General features: G+C 55.3%; 3 protein-coding genes across 10 annotated transcripts in view; 2 read left to right on the forward strand and 1 right to left on the reverse strand.

Moving 5' to 3' along the window:
• Window positions 1–11,965, forward strand: LOC104059134 (ectonucleoside triphosphate diphosphohydrolase 8-like). 7 transcript variants are annotated; one of them, XM_054084175.1, is made up of 10 exons: window positions 1–96; window positions 3,427–3,558; window positions 3,949–4,066; window positions 5,345–5,495; window positions 6,044–6,203; window positions 7,134–7,364; window positions 8,467–8,730; window positions 9,148–9,258; window positions 9,408–9,542; window positions 10,252–11,004. In XM_054084175.1, the coding sequence occupies exons 2-10, from the start codon at window positions 3,439–3,441 to the stop codon at window positions 10,441–10,443; spliced, it is 1,482 nt and encodes a 493-aa protein (XP_053940150.1). In that variant the 5' UTR covers window positions 1–96; window positions 3,427–3,438; the 3' UTR covers window positions 10,444–11,004. The 7 variants fall into 7 exon arrangements, 6 of the variants coding, with proteins under 6 accessions (XP_053940150.1, XP_053940147.1, XP_053940148.1 ...); XR_008452998.1 differs by lacking the exon at window positions 1–96 and adding an exon at window positions 2,651–2,921 and having other exon boundaries at window positions 3,986–4,066; window positions 9,353–9,542; window positions 10,252–10,388; XM_054084172.1 differs by lacking the exon at window positions 1–96 and adding an exon at window positions 2,651–2,921 and having other exon boundaries at window positions 3,986–4,066; window positions 10,252–11,965.
• LOC104059135 (ectonucleoside triphosphate diphosphohydrolase 8-like) overlaps window positions 1–15,581 on the forward strand; it is a 138,223-nt gene that overhangs the window by 28,625 nt on the left and 94,017 nt on the right. The gene's annotated exons all lie outside the window — the stretch shown is intronic.
• Window positions 11,921–15,581, reverse strand: part of NOXA1 (NADPH oxidase activator 1) — a 21,000-nt gene continuing 17,339 nt past the window's right edge. Inside the window, exons 12-16 of one of the 2 annotated variants that reach the window (XM_054084184.1) lie at window positions 15,450–15,508; window positions 14,374–14,546; window positions 12,480–12,585; window positions 12,269–12,392; window positions 11,921–12,057 (exon numbers count right to left, since the gene is read on the reverse strand). In XM_054084184.1, coding sequence (XP_053940159.1) covers window positions 11,978–12,057; window positions 12,269–12,392; window positions 12,480–12,585; window positions 14,374–14,546; window positions 15,450–15,508 — 542 coding nt within the window. In that variant the 3' untranslated portion in view covers window positions 11,921–11,977. Of the gene's footprint in view, window positions 12,058–12,156; window positions 12,393–12,479; window positions 12,586–14,373; window positions 14,547–15,449; window positions 15,509–15,581 lie in introns of those variants that run through there. The other variant, XM_054084183.1, reaches the window with a different exon arrangement.

The following is a 15,581-nucleotide window of genomic DNA, read 5'->3' on the forward strand; positions in this document are numbered from 1 at the left end:
GGCCGTTTGGGGACTCAGGGCAGCCTTTGTCCCAGGAGCGGGGCTCCACACGTCAGGTACGCGCTGACACCGGGAGCAGCAGCCGGAGCAGCCTGGGTGAGCCGGGGGCACGGGATGGGGTGCCACTCTGTGGAGGGGTGGGGGGATCAGACCCAGGGGTGCCCCAGCCAGCAATGGAGCCGCGTGCTGGGGGAAAGACATTTCTGAACTGGAGGGAAAGACATTTCTGAGCTGGAGGGAAAGACATTTCTGAGCTGGAGGGAAAGGGCTGGGGCGGCTGCCTGCTGCACTGGGTACCCGTGGCAGGCAGAGGGGCATGGACGGGGCATGGAGGGCACTGCTGAGCCCCAGCACTGCTGAGAGAAGCGGGAGGCAGGGACTGCTCTGCCTGTCGGAGATGCTCCTGGTGTGCACGCTCACACTCATTCCTAGAGGCTTAAGAGCCCTTTTGGCTTTCAAATCCTAAAAGTGCGCAGTGGAGAAGTTCCTGAGTGGCAGAAAGTTAGATCGTAGAATCATGGAATGGTTTGGGTTGGAAGGGACCTCAGAGCCTACCCAGTTCTACATCCCCGCCATGTATCCCTTGGCAGGGACACCTCCCACTGGATCAGGAGGCTCAGAGCCCCATCCAACCTGGCCTTGAACACCTCCAGGGATGGGGCAGCCACCACTGCTCTGGGCAACCTGGGCCAGGGCCTCTCCACTCTCAGCATGAAGAATTTCTTCCTAATGTCTAACCTAAGTCTTCCCTCTTCCAATTAAAATCTATCCCTCCTGGTCCTACCACTCCACGCTCCATGCCCTTGTAAAAAAGTCCCTCCCCAGCTTTCCTGGAGCCCCTTTCTGTACTGGAAGCTGCTCTAAGGTCTCCCCACAGCCTTCTCTTCTCTGGGCTCAACGCCCCCAACTCTCTCAGCCTGTCCAGCAGTGTGTCTGAGACTTTCCTCGGAGCTGTGGAGGCCCCCCTGTCCCTCCTGGTGAGGGACACTGTGAGGTGGGAGATGTGCCTGCAGAGCACGTCGCTGCATGTGCTCACACACAAACAGAGGCAGCGGTGGCCCAAGTGCTGTGTACTTTCCATGTGTTGAAACGCCCGGGCATTGCTCCTTGCGGCACTGTGCAGCCACGTGCCTCTTCTTTAGCTCTGGCAGCAACACTGTCACCTTCCCGTCCCCACTGCTCAACTAAACCTGCCTCATACAGTGGTGGATACACCAAAAGGCTGAGCAGATCCCTCAGCTTCTCATGAGCCTCTCGCCTTGTTTTCCACCCGCTGGCCTCTCTCCCTGTGCCCTGCTCTCCTCCCTGGTCCTCACTGGCTCTGGGTTTCCTTCACATGTTGCCTCCTGCCCAGTCAAATGGAAATGAGTCCCTGCCAGAGCAGGTAGAGCTCAATTCCCTTGCGCTGCCGCAGCCAGGATGGTGCAATTTGTCACCGTTTCATATCGTTCCATCACATGGTGCCTGGGACAGAATTTTCCAGAGTGTGGGCTGGGGACTCTTGCCACTGCTGTGTTACCTGGAGCAGAGGAACCACATCCCGATGGTGCAGTGACATCTGGGCAGGCTGGCAGGGCTGATAGGACCGGAGATGTGACAATACAGGGATTCATCGGCTGCTTCCGTGTGATACCTCTGGGCCACAGCCACCCTGCATGTAGGATGAGGGCTTTTGCTGTAGGATAAGGTCTGATAAATGCTTCCTGAAGTCCTGCGTCCCATGACGTGGGCCAGAAGAACAGCCGCTATCTGTCACTATACAGCCCATGTCACACGCAAGATTGGTCACCCTTGTTCGTCACCAGGGATGCTGACTCCAAAACAGGAATCAGCATCTCCTTTGGCCTTGCCAAAGGTCTTTCCTCTCCTGTCGAAGCTGCTGACCTGGCCTGGTGAAAGGGCAGGGGAATTGCGCTGTGGGTTTATGTACTTGCAGGAGAATTGCGCAGCCAAGTGGCAGCCTCCAGGTGCCACCCCAAAGCACTGGTTGGGTTAAACTACTTCTCCAGGCTGTGTCCAAGGCTCTCGGGACATCTACCACTCAGCAGGAGTCTGGCTTGCAGCAATAGGAGGTGCAAGCTCTTAAGCTGAAAGAGAGGAGATTGAGATGAGATCTTAGGAAGAAATGTTTTGCTGGGAGGGTGGGGAGGCCCTGGCCCAGGTTGCCCAGAGCAGTGGTGGCTGCCCCATCCCTGGAGGGGTTCAAGGCCAGGCTGGATGGGGCTTGGAGCCCCTGATCCAGTGGGAGGTGTCCCTGCCCATGGCAGCGGGGGGAACGGGATGGGCTTTGAGGTCCCTTCCAACCCGAACCATTCCATGATTCTAGCACTGTGGATGGAGGTTACCCTGGCTCCCCACACGCGTTCTGCTTGTGCAGCCAGTGGCACAGAGCAGGGTGGTGCAGGAGGAGGAAGGTGAGCTGTGCATGTAGAAAAGCACATCTGGACCAGCCGTGGGGTGCTGAGTACATGGATGTGGCAGCTGCCGGGTGCTGAGGCTACCGCAGGGAACCAGACCCTTTGGCTTTGCTTCTCCGCTGCAGTTCTTACTGATGCCTCAGGGCTGATTCCACCAGGAGCTGTGCTCCAGCCAGATGAGCGGAGGTGCAGGATCCCCTTCGTTCCCCTCTGGCCTTGCCTGCCTGTGCAACGCTATCGCTGCTGGCATGCCAGCTCAGCCATGGGGCTGCGTGTACCCAGATAAGTGCGAGCTTTCTGCTTTTGCCCTTCTGCCTGCCCTTGGGACTGCAGGAGAGGCTGGAGATCGCCTGCAAGCAAGGATACCATTCCTGCGTGTCTGCTTACCTGCTGTGGCATCACCAAGAGCTGAGGATAGCTGGGCTGGAGATGCTGTTCCCTTGCTTGGAACAGGGAGGACCCTCTCAAGGGCACTCTGGGGCTGTTGGGCAACAGATGTGACCTGTGGGTTCCAAGTCTTGTGGGACAGGTTTTGTGGGGGTGCAGAGTGCGATGGTAGCATGGGGGTGCAGCTCTATATCCATCCCTGGAGGGGGGTGGCAAACCTGCCAGGGCATGGTCCTGCTCCCAGTTTGGGGCTCCTGTCAGCCACTGCTGTGCCTGCCCCAGAGGTGATGCTGGGAAGGGAGATGCTGACCTGCCACCTGGTTTGAGGAAGGCAGAAGGATGAGGTCCCTGCTGTGTGTAGAGGGGAACCTGGAGGGCTGAGGATGAGACGGCAGGGCTGAAAAAAACAGTCTGAGGGAGGGACTGCTCAGAAGAAGAGGGTGTCCCAGGCCTGAGATGGCCAAGAACCTCCAGCCATAGGCTGGAGAATGGCTTCAAGCCCTTGGTAGAGAAGGGGAAAGTCCCATCTTGACAGGTCCCTCATGCTTTCATGAGATTTCCATTTCAAACATGGCCTTGCAAACGCAGAGGTGTAAGCTGGGGATCGCGGTTGTTCTTACAGGTTGGAGGAGGAATGGGCTCCAAAGCCAAGGTCGTTGCAGGTCTCCTGGCAGCCACCTGCATCTTCAGCATCATTGCCCTCATTCTGAGCGTGGTGAACGTGAAGGACGCATTTCTGCCCCCCAGCACCAAGGTAGGTTCCCGGGGAGAAAGACAGCTGCCCTCTCTCCTTGGCTGTCCCTGGGGACAGGGTTCACCACAGGCTTCAGGTGGGCTGTGCTGTCACCGAGATGGGGACAAACCCCCGCGCAGGCTGGTGAGCCGGGGGGTCTGGCGGGGTTTGGTCACTGTGGCTGTCCTGCCAGCACATACCGCCTGTCCGTTGCCAACTCAAAGAGCTTGTGGTGGAGCCTTGTCCCTGACACAACGGGTCACTGCAATGCCACAGGGCTGTCCCCACTCTGGTGACACTCTTCGTTTGGTCACTCGAGGTTCCCCTGCCCGTCAGGAGCTCCATTCGCTCTGCAGCGGGTGAAGCTGGTCTGCACCCCTTGATGCCCCATGTCCCCTCTGCCTTCCCCAGTACGGTCTGGTGTTTGATGCCGGCTCCATGCACACAGCTCTCTACATCTACCGGTGGCCTGCGGACAAGGAGAACGGCACTGGCATCGTCTCCCAGGTGGAAGCCTGCACCGTGTCCGGTGAGTGTGCCGCGATGCCCTGCCCTGCCTCTGCTCAGGTGGGCGATGCTGGGGCTGGCCGGCCGCGGCGCTTGCAGGGTGGCTGTCCCCACAGTGCCAACGCGCATTGGTTCTCACCAGGAGCTGTAAATGGTAAATGATCCGAAGTGCAATTATTTTCTGGGCATTTATAAATACCTAAAGAAGCGTTTATTCCTCTTGCAAAGGTGCTGCTGGGCTTTGGCACAAGGGCTGGTCTCTCGGGAGGAAAGAACCAGGCTAGCAAAGGGAGGTAGGGTCACCTAAATGGTAGAAGGAGAGGGGCTGGGACTGGCAAAGGTCACCAGGCCAGGGTAGAAGTGGCTGGGGAGGGGATGAGAAGGCTCAGAGCTCTTCTCAGCCTCAAATCCAGGCTCTGCGGTGGTGGTGTGGCAGTTACTGGTTAACCGCAAAGGTCTGGCAGAGGGCAAAGTGTAAGGGAGAGGGTGCATGGGCTAAAGGCACTAATGGTGAGCTTTGGCATGAATGGTGTGCAAAGCTCAGGGGAAGATAAATAGTGAGATTTCCACCCCAGGGCCCGTCCCTGCCCACCGCAGGACCATGTTGGGCGCTCAGTTCTGATGTCAGCCTCTAAAAATAGGAACTCAAACAAGTTGTGCAGCTTTGTGTGTTGGTATCAGCTCCACTCGCCCTTCCAACAGGACAAAGGAGAGCCTGCCCCTTCCCTAGGGGAATAAGGAACTGCTCTGTTTGTCAGCAGTCCTGCAAAACCTGCTGGCCACCTTTGGGCAGTTCGACCTCCCTGGGATCCAGCATGTGCTCAGCATCACAGGACTCACACTGCAGCTCTCGCTCTCCACCCCGAGCAGGAGCTCGATGCCAACTCCCATGTTTGTGGCCTTGGCACAAATACTGCCTCCAATCAGGCCAGCGCTGAGCTCTGCCCTTCCAGGGACACCCTTGGCAAGGGCACAACTAGCCTGGGTACGCAGGGAAAAAACGTTAGGGATCTTTGAGGAGAACGAGTTCCCCACTGCCATGTCTGAAACCTGGGGGTTCCAGAGATGGGTAAGGAATGTGGCATACAGTCCCATAGTTCCCAGTGTCAGCCCAGTCCTGCAGCCCCTGGTTGTGCATCAAATCACAGCTTGGGATGCTGGATGCACAGTTTGCTCCTTCTCCTGTGCTCTTTCTCCGTTTGGATCCTTGGATCTTCTTCTCACAGCATCTCCTCGCAGCAGCTTCCATACCATGCAGCTTCATGTTCCCATGAGGTCATCACAGAATGCCCTCTTGCAGGTCCCGGCATCTCCAGCTACGCAGACGACCCCACTGGGGCTGGAGCCAGCCTGAAGCCCTGCCTGGACAAGGCCATGAAGATCATCCCGGCAAAGCAGCAGCCGGAGACGCCCACCTACCTGGGGGCCACAGCGGGCATGCGGCTGCTGAGGTAGCAGCAGCGCGCGGAGCCCAGAGCCTCTGACCCCTTCCCCACCGTGTGTCTGTGCATTGCAGCTGGTGCGGGGGGCTGGGACAGGGGGCTGGGGGCACGGGGGGCTGGGGGCACGGGGGACTGGGGGTACGGGGGACTGGAGGCATGGGGGACCTGGGGGTAGAGGGGACTGGGAGCATGGGGGACTCAGTTATGGGGAGCTGGGGTCACAAGGGACTGGGGTTATGGGGAGCTGGGAGCATGGGTGCTGCTGCCCAGGCAGGCACAGTGATGGGCAGAGCATCCCTGTCTGCTCTCTGCCCAGAGGTGGATGAGCCTCCTTGGCCACCTCTTGTCAATCCTCCCACAAGCCCAGGCAAAGCCCACAGGCAGCATTTTTAGGGAGACTCCCAATGCTCTAGTTGAGGGGTTTGGTGTCTTTGCCGTGTCTCTGAGCAGCCCCGCTCTGTGGCAGGGCACGGCCGCCTCTTGCTGTTATCCCTGCGCTGGAAGGCCCCCAGGCATCGCGTCCTCCAGCAATTGTGTTTTTCTCCTCCCCTGGGCAGGGCGCAGAACAGCACCAAGGCCGAGCAGGTCTTTGCTGAGGTTGCCAAGGTCATTGGCGAGTACCCTGTGGACTTCCGCGGAGCTCAGATCCTGACGGGCAACGAGGAGGGCTCCTTTGGTTGGGTCACCGTCAACTACCTTCTGGAGACCCTCGTCAAGGTGCAGTCTGGGGGTGTGGGCAGAGGGGGATGAGCAGTGTAGTTGGGGGCTGGAGAACAAGTGTTACGAGGAGCAGCTGAGAGAGCTGGGGTTGTTTAGCCTGGAGAAGAGGAGGCTGAGGGGAGACCTTATTGCTCTCTACAACTACCTGAAAGGAGGTTGTGGAGAGGAGGGAGCTGGCCTCTTCTCCCAGGGACAGGACAAGAGGGGACGGCCTCAAGCTGTGCCAGGGGAGGTTCAGGCTGGACATCAGGAAAAAATTTTTCACGGAAAGGGTCATTGGGCACTGGCAGAGACTGCCCAGGGAGGGGGTTGAATCACCTTCCCTTGGAGGTGTTTAATGGGCGGGTGGACGAGGTGCTGAGGGGCATGGTTTAGGGAGTGTTGGGAATGGTTGGACTTAATGACCCAGTGGGTCCCTTCCAACCTGGTGATTCCATGATTCTATGATTCCCCCTGCCTCAGCTACAGCCAGGTTTCTTTATTGCCAGAGGAGAGAAAAATGCAGTTTTAGGCAGCAGTCACCCAAATAAACGCAGCCTGTGGTTGTGAAGTGAAGATTCGTCTCCACCGATGTGATGAGCACAATCAAGGGTCTTTGCATCCAGCTCCGCCCGGCCCTGTGCTCTCCCCTTATTTATGGGTTGATTTTGATGTCAGAGGGATGCAGCGATTTCAGCCCCCAGATGAAGGTGTTGCTCTTTCCCTCCTTAAAGCATCTGGATCCCATCTGTGCAGCAGCCCAGGGCCAGACCTCAGTGCTACAGGGAGGCTGATGTGGGTTGAGAAGGGTGTAGGCAAGAAGGAGTTAAACAGGGGGCCAGGACATGGAAAATTCCTTGGAGGCTTCTGAGCCCACAAAACCGTGAGGGAAGGACAGCGACTGACTCCCTCCAGTTCAGACTAACACTTGCTGTCTTATGGGGCCAGTTTTCATTTTCAGAGAAATGGGAACATCCACAAGACACCGAGGTTCTTGGAGCTCTGGACCTTGGAGGTGCTTCAACACAAATAACCTTCCAGCCTGGAGTCACCATTGAGGACAAGAACACCTCCGTCTTCTTCAGGCTCTATGGTACCAACTACTCGCTGTACACTCACAGCTACCTCTGCTATGGGCAGACACAGGCCCTGAAGATGCTGCTGGCAGCTCTCCACCAGGTACCACAGCCACCGCTCACCAGCATCAGCTCAGCCACTGCCCTTGCCATGAAAAATGTTTTCCAGAAGTTTTGGGTGTGCTGTCGAAAAAAACATTAGGGAGCTGGGAATTTTCACAAATCCAAATTTAGGAGTGGCTTGGTTTTTTTTCTACTGAACCAAAAGATTCTCTCCTATGGGTGGAAGGTGGTGGTGGTTCCCTGGAGGGCTCCTTTTCCCCAGACATTGACAAGTAATGGCATTTTTCGTCATTTCCCAAGCCCAGCTGTATCCTCAGGTTCTTCCTTCTCCAAAGTGACAAGCGATATGAGGAGAGGAAGTGGCCTCAAGTTGCACCATGGGAGGTTTAGATTTGGTATTAGGAAACATTTCTTTACCAAAATAGAGGTGAAGCCCTGGCAGAGGCTGCCCAGGGCACAGGTGGAGTCTCCATCCCCGGAGGGGTTCAAAAAACGTGTAGATTTGGTTCTTCAGGACATGGTTTATCTGGCCCGGTGGGGTTGGGCTGAGGGTTGGACTGGATGAGCTTAGAGGTATTTTCCAACCTTTTTTATTCCATGATTCTACGATTCCCTGCCCTGATCCACTCACCTTTTCTCCATTTCTGCCCAGAGAGAGGATACCGAGTACCCTCTCCTCCTCACGGCTCCACCGCTCACCCCTGTCCTCCCATCTCACCTTGGAGAGAGAGCACAGCCCAGTGCTCTGGGAGACAGAGATGCTCATGGAGTGTGTGGATGGGATGCATCCTTGGTCCTGTCTGGACTAGAGCCTGCAAGATGCAGAACGATGGCCAACCACAACAAGCTCTCCGTGCAGAAAGAGAGCAGATACTATCCCTGGGAGCAGGGTGCCAGCCCACAGGGAGGCACGGGCTGGCAATGGCATCACCACCTGAGCGTGGCTTGGTGGTGGGGCCAGCAGCAGGACCAGTGAAAGCCGTAGCCATGTTAGTCATGCAAAGGATGAGTTCTTCTTCTCCTCAAATCCTCCTGGGGTCTAGATCCTGTGTTTTGGGAATGTCAAAGCACACCATGGGCTCTGTGGTAGGGTCTCAGTGCAGCCCACGCTAAGCCTCACTGTTGGCTCCCGCTCTCTCCAGGGCAGCCCGTCCCCCCAGCAGATATCACACCCCTGCTATCCCAAGGGGTACCAGGAGAACACCACCACGGCAGAGCTCTACGACAGTCCCTGTGTCCGTGCACCGAGCACACCCAGCCCTGCGCAGGTCCTCACGGTGACGGGGACGGGCGACCCAGCAGCGTGCAGCTCGGCCATCCAGAAACTCTTCAACTTCAGCTGCGGGGCCAAAAGGACGTGTGGGTTCAACGGGGTTTATCAGCCGCCCGTGCGGGGCCAATTCTTTGTAAGGAGCCTCCGAACCTGTGGATGTGGTGGGGGAGGATAGAGGGTGGGAGTCTCCTCTGTCACTGATTGTGGGAAGGAGTGGACAGAGAGAGGACCCTAGAGCTTGTCCCATCTGCAAGCCATCCCCTCTTCTCCTGTGCTGGGAGGTGGCTTCTGCCTCTTGTGATGTCCTGGCCCTCCAAGAGGAAAATAAGAAGATCCTGTCCCTAGGAGAAAGTGTAAGCTGGCTCAGAGTGCAAGCAGCAGCCCCAGGGCTTGTCCACCATCTCCAATACATTCTAGTAGACCATCAAGTGGGTGCTGAATGCAGAATCCTGGGAATTATATGGGACACTGTCTCCAGGCAAAAGGGGGCCCTGTATCTGGTTTTTTGGTTGAGGAAGGAGATGCAGTTTTTACTCTCCTTATCTCACAGGCCTTTGCTGGGTTTTACTACACCTTCCACTTCCTGAACCTGACCAGCCAGCGCTCTCTAAGTGATGTCAACTCCACAGTCCAGACCTTCTGCAAGAAGAACTGGACGGAGGTGAGAGCCCTGTGAAGGGCAGCGAGGAGCCCTGTGCATGTTCCATCCCAAATCTTTGCTCAGGAATCACATACCCTGCTGTTTGCTGCACCAGGGAGGGTTTCTGAGCCTCTGTTTCTGTTGCACCGTGTCCCCCGATGGCCCCACAGCTGGTGGAGACCTTCCCACAGGACAAGAAGTACCTACAAACGTACTGCTCCACAGCGATTTACATCTTGACGCTGCTGCTTGATGGTTACAAATTCAATGAGCACACGTGGAGCAGCATCCACTTCAGCCAGCAGGTAAACAACCCGCGGGGCTGCGGGAGTGGGCAGGCAACTGCGGCCGCATCCTTCCCCTGGCCCAAGGACATGTTCAGGAGCAGAATCTCTGCAGTCCCCTGCACTAGAAATGTGTCCCCACCTCACGTCTGCCACCCAATGATCACAGCACAGCTGCATTCTATCACATCTGCCCCCAAACCACATTCCTCACCTACTCTGGTGTGAACATAAGCCAGTTTTAAGGTGATCAGGAGAGGTGCAGGGCAGGATTTGGCCACTTTGGTTTCTGACATTGGGCAGAATTATGTTGAGCATCACAGAGGTGGTGGTGGCCCCATGACCCATTTGAACCAGAATATGACTGGGGGGTTGGACCTGGATCATCTTTAGGGTTCCTTCCAACCTGAACCATTCTATAATGAACCCATTATAGGATGACCAAATTTAAAAGATCGTGGTGGCGTAAAGAAAGCTCGGATCCAACATGTGTGCAGGTCATCTGGACCAGAGCAGTCATCCAAGTTCAGCTGCCCTTTAGCCCTTGGGTAGGGGGGACAGGAAAGCTCTCTGTAATTGGTGTTGGTAAGGTCAGGTTCACCACAGCCTGGTCCACGTGTTAATTCACAGCTGGGACAGCTCACGGGTCCTCTCTCTGTCCACTCTGTCAGTCCCTTGCAGCAAAGCTTGGGAGAGGCACTTTTGGATGATCTTTGCTCTCTCACCTCAGGCAGCAAACACGGACATCGGATGGACACTAGGCTTCATGCTGAACTTCACCAACATGATCCCCACAGAGGCTCTGGAGCTTGTCAAGGGGCACCAGCCCAGCCTGTGGGCAGGTGCCATCTCCCTCATTGTGCTGGCCATAGTGGCAGGCCTGGTGGCTGCTTTCCTCCAGTGTTTCTGGAAAACCAAGTAGCTGCGACCCTCCTGACCAGATGCATCCTGCCCGCTAAACCAGACAGGGAAGTGGTGCAAAAGAAGGTGGAAGGGTGAGAAGAATGAGGGCATTATTCTCATCTCCATTGCTCAGGAAGATGAATTGGGTCACTCTGGAAAGATGTCAAAGGTGACAAAGATATCTTGAGCTCTTCTAGTACCTCCAAGAGGATAAGACTCCAGAAAAAACATTAATATGGCTGAAAAGCTGACCAAGCCTTGGTGGCTGGATGACGCCGGATAAACACAAAGTAGAAATAAAACCTTCTTTGGTTTTCAAATACCAAAGTCACCACCCAGCCCAGTGCAGCTGCCTTGGCACTCCCAGTCCCACTGGGCTGCTCTCCCAACAAGGTGTGGGAAGCAACAGGTGATGGAGAGTAGTGGTGGCCACCTAAGCTCTGAGGAGAAGGGTGACCTTATCTGTGTCTTGCCCTAGGCAAGAATCCTGTAGTCTGTGATGGAATACCTCCCCCAAGACACTGCCGGATGCCTTTAAAAGTATTTTCTGTCACATGCCAGCAGAAAAAACATGATTTAAGAGCTGCCAACTCTGGCTCAGGGTTTATTTTGTGTTCAAGTTACATAGCCCAGCTTTGTTAGACACCAAATCTATAGCAGGTTCCAGCTCCAGGCCCTTGAGGGGTTTATTTAGCTCAGCAGAGCCCAGCACACCTCTGCAGGAACCCGGCTGTCATTACAGTCCCTCCAGCTCCAGCCCCACGCTGCCCAGCCAGCCCTCTCCCAGCCCTTCCAGGGCTCCACCAGACCCACGGCTGTTTCCACCTCGCCTCTGTGCTGCAAGGCTCCTGGTCATGCAGCATGAAGGACTTAAACATCCAGGCAGGACTTAAGGGCTTGAGGAAAGACCCAAAGGCACCTGGGATGAGGAATGCTCAGAGTCCCTCGGTTCTGATGGATCCATTTGCTGTGGAGGATGACATAGGCTGGTCCTAACCCAAGGTGTTATCCCCTGTCCCCACTGCAAACTGGTTGCAGAAGCCTCCCCAAAGAGCAGCAGCTTTCTGAGGTGGAGAGAAGGATAGGTGGCCCTATGGCCTGGGGATCTGGGCTCTGTCTCCTGCTCACAGTCAGCTATCCTTGACTTCATTACAGTGAGGCTCAGCCTGAACTTGAGCAACAAGAGAGAGAGGGTGAAGACCTCTATCCAGCGGAACCTCTTCCCACCCAGCACTCTGAACCCCTGAGGTCTAAGCTGCCACATGGACATTTCCCATAGCCAAACTCCCTTTTCTCTCTGCCCTACATGGGCACATCTTTGGCAGCGTAAGCACAGAGGTAAAGATGCCAGGCCTGGAACAGGCTGTGGAAACTGCTGTTGGACTGCTGGAATGGCTGCCATAGGATCTGTGAGTGGACATCTCCTGTCCAGGTTCAGCAGAGCTTCAGGCTGCACTGGCTGTGGCCCAAATGTGCTGGAACTGGTGTCTCCCACTCCTGGAGTCTGTAGTCAGGCAGGAAAAGGCTCCTGTTTGCTATAGGAAGGCAGCACTTCAACTGGTCTGGTTTGCAAAGCATTTGGGGAAGATGCCAGTCTTGCCATTGCAGCACCCTTCGAGCCAGTCCTCGTTCACTGGGAAAACACAAAGGAGCAGGATGAGCCCCATCCCACATGAGTGGGGTTAGTGAGAGTTTCCACGGCTGGGATTTAACTCTGGGCAAAGCTCAGCACAAGCCTGTTCATCCTGAAAGCAGGAACCTGAGACAGGTCTGAAGAGACCGTCTATTTGCCATTCCCTCCCAGAGGCTGCCCCAGTAAAGCCTGGACAGGGCTGGAAGGCTACCTTCAGAGAGGATATACAGCACATCTCCCTTGCTGAACTCCAGGTCCCCTGGTCCTTGTGCAAGGTAAGGGTGCTGGGCCAGCATCCGATAGAGAACGGGTCTGCCTGAGCAGGAGTCCGAGTCCTGCAGGAAAAAGTCAGCATGGAGGTTGCAAGGCAGATGTGAGATGAGAGTCCAGCACAGCAGGGAAGTTTGTCACAGCCCACATACCTGGCAGCAGAGTGTCAGCCCGCCATCTGTCAGCTGCTGCCACACCTTCCCCAGATCCTCCTCATCCGAAACTGCACCCAGCTCTTTCCCATCCGAATGCCTGTAGCTGCGAGGGGTCATTGACGCAGATCAAACCATCAGACTTAGAACCAAACTTGGAGGCAAGCCCCGTCCTTTACTATCTCCAGTCTTGACAGTCCCCTCTGTAAGCCAGCTCTGAGCTTGTCACCTTACACAGTGACTTGGGCCACCCTGCATGCACAGTGGGCAGCAACAGTGCTGTGAGAGAGAGAGAGACACTGTCATCTCCTCACACACCTACTTGAGGGGAAGAAGAGGAAGCCGAGGAGAGACCTCATCACTCCCTGCAGCTCCCAGTAAGGAGGCTGTGGGCTCTTCTCCTAAGTAGCAAGTGATAGGAGGAGAGGAAACAGCCTCAAGTTGACCCAGGGGAGGTTTAGAGTGGATACTGGGAAAAATTTTCTTTACCAAAAGAGTAGTGAAGCCCTGGCAGAGGCTGCCCAGGGCAGCAGTGGGGTCTCCGTCCCTGGAGGGGTCCAGAGACGTGTGGTCGTGGCACTTGGGGGTACGGTTCAGTCGGCATGGTGGTGTTGGACTGGCAGTTGGATGGGGTGAGCTGAGAGGTCTTTTCTAACCTTAATGTTCTGTGATTCTATGACTCCACTAACTGTGTGTCCCCAGAGTTGTCATAGTCAGGGACACCTCACCCCAGGACCAGTGCACATGTACACTCGACTCCCAAATTGTTCTGCATTCATCCTAGTGTATCTCAAAGGCTCAGCTGAGCAGAAGAAAACCCAATACAAAGCACCTACAGCTGCACAGTTTTTCCTTCTGTTCCCCTCTTTCTTGACCATGCTATGGTTTCACAGGAAAAATCCTTCAGGACTCCAAAGCCCCAGGAGCACTTGTCGTTCTCAAACACAAAAGCCATACAATCATAGAATGGTTTGGGTTGGAAGGGACCTTAAAGATGATCCAGTTCCAGCCCCCTGCCATGGGCAAGGACACCTCCCACTCCATCAGATTTCTCATAGCTCCATCAAAAGAAGCATGGCCAGCAGGTCAAGGGAAGTAATTCTGCCCCTCTATTCCTCTCTTGTGAGACCTCATCTGGAATACTGTGTCCAGTTCTGGAATCCTCGACCTAAGAAGGAGATGGAGCTGTTGGAACGGGTCCAGAGGAGAGATACAAGGATGACCAGAGGGCTTGCGCACCTCCCATACGAGGACAGGCTGAGAGAGTTGGAGTTGATCAGCCTGGAGAAGAGAAGGCTCAGAGAAGACCTTATAGCGACCTTCCAGTACCTGAAGGGGCTACAGGAAAGCTGGAGAGGGGCTCTTCATAAAGGCTTGTGGTGATAGGACGAGGGGCAATGGGTATCAACTGGAGAGCGGCAGATTTAGACTGGACCTGAGGAAAAATTTCTTTACCATGAGAGTGATGAGGGACCGGAACAGGTTGCCTGGAGAAGTTGTGGCTGCCCCATCCCTGGAGGTGTTGAAGGCCAGGTTGGATGGGCCTTGGGCAGCCTGATCCAGTGGGAGGTGTCTCTGCCCATGGCAGGGGGGTTGGAACTGGATGATCTTTAAGTTCCCTTCCAACCCAAACTATTCTATGATTCTATGATCCAACCTGGCATTGAACACTTTCATGGAGGGGACAGCCACAACTTTCCTACTCTGGACCTTTTCCAACAAGTTTCTTCTTCTGTTAGGGATAAGGTCAGCCTTGCAAGGAGGGCTATTTGCTCACATCTTATGGAATCCCTGCTAGAGCACCCTAACACAAGTTAAATGTTCCCAGGAGACCACAGGTCTGTATTGTGAGGGGAATGGCTGCTGCCACCACACCCACCCACCCGCAGCGTACCTCAGCTTCCCTCGCTCTGCCTGCTGACCAAAGTGCTCCCGCAGCAGAGCCCGCAGCTCCGGCAGAGACGGCACCTCGCCTGCCCTCAGCACCACAGTGCACTCGCAACGTGCTCTCAGCACAACAGGTCTCTCCGTACTGGATGAAGCATCTCCTCCAGTCGGCGGCATCTGCTGAGAGACACGGCAGTGAACAGTTTGGTTATTCAGGACCCGTATCAAGGGAGACAGCACAGACGCAACCCCTTGGCTTAGGGCTACCACATAACCATGGTGTGGCATCAAAATGCAGATGTGAGGAGGAAGTACAAATTCAGAGTCCATGATCCCCAGTTCCTCCCACAACCCCTTTCTGGTTTTGTGTTCGATCATGTGTGTACCTCCCAGCCCCAAACCCCAACTTCTCCAGCCATCTGGGGAGATCCAACTGAGTTTCCACGTTCTGCTGCCATCTGAAGTACAGCTGACAAAAAAAAAAAAAAGAAAGATTTAAAAAGCCCTCAAAGAGGAGTGGCAAAGCCAAAAGGAGAGGAGCTGCTCTGCAGTTGGCGCTGCCAGGGAGGTGTTGTCCTCAAGCGGACACAAGAGCGATTCCAGCTCCATCACACACAGTGGGTGGCAGTGACATGGAGATACAGCAGAGGACATCAGCCCAGACCACAAATATGAATGAATTGTGGTATTCAGACTGACAGGGGCAGAAAATGCCACACGGGAGGAAGGGAGGAGGGACAGCAGGTAGTTCAGAGTCAGCTCTCTCTCCTACAAAGTGGGCTGCAAAGCACGTGGCTGAGAAGGCTGCTTTGTCTGGGGCTTGTGGCTCCTTGGAGGGTGGCAAGAGGGCACTGCCCCGGTAAGCCCCAACCTCGGGAGGCCTCACAAAGCTGTATAGTGATAGCCTTGGAGGTGCTGGAGCACAGACATATGGGAGCCTCTCTTCAAAATGGAAAAATGAACAGAAGAAAAGTTTTTTTCCCAGTGATTTCAGGAATTTTGGAAGATCCAGCCAGTAATCTTGCTTTTCTCACAGCCTTGAGCCTTCAGGCTGTAGCAGCTTCAGCTTGTGAAACACCTTACCTTGAAGTCCATTTGGGCCCCAGCATCCTTTGCAGAGGTATTTTCTCTCCCTGGGGATTCTGAGGAACAAAACAAGAGCAGAAGAACAGCACTTGTCGTCAGCAGAGACCTGCAGCAGCGGCTCTGCAATCC

The sequence above is a fragment of the Cuculus canorus genome, chromosome 19 (assembly GCF_017976375.1).
Source record: "Cuculus canorus isolate bCucCan1 chromosome 19, bCucCan1.pri, whole genome shotgun sequence".
NCBI classification, from domain to species: Eukaryota; Metazoa; Chordata; class Aves; order Cuculiformes; family Cuculidae; genus Cuculus; species Cuculus canorus.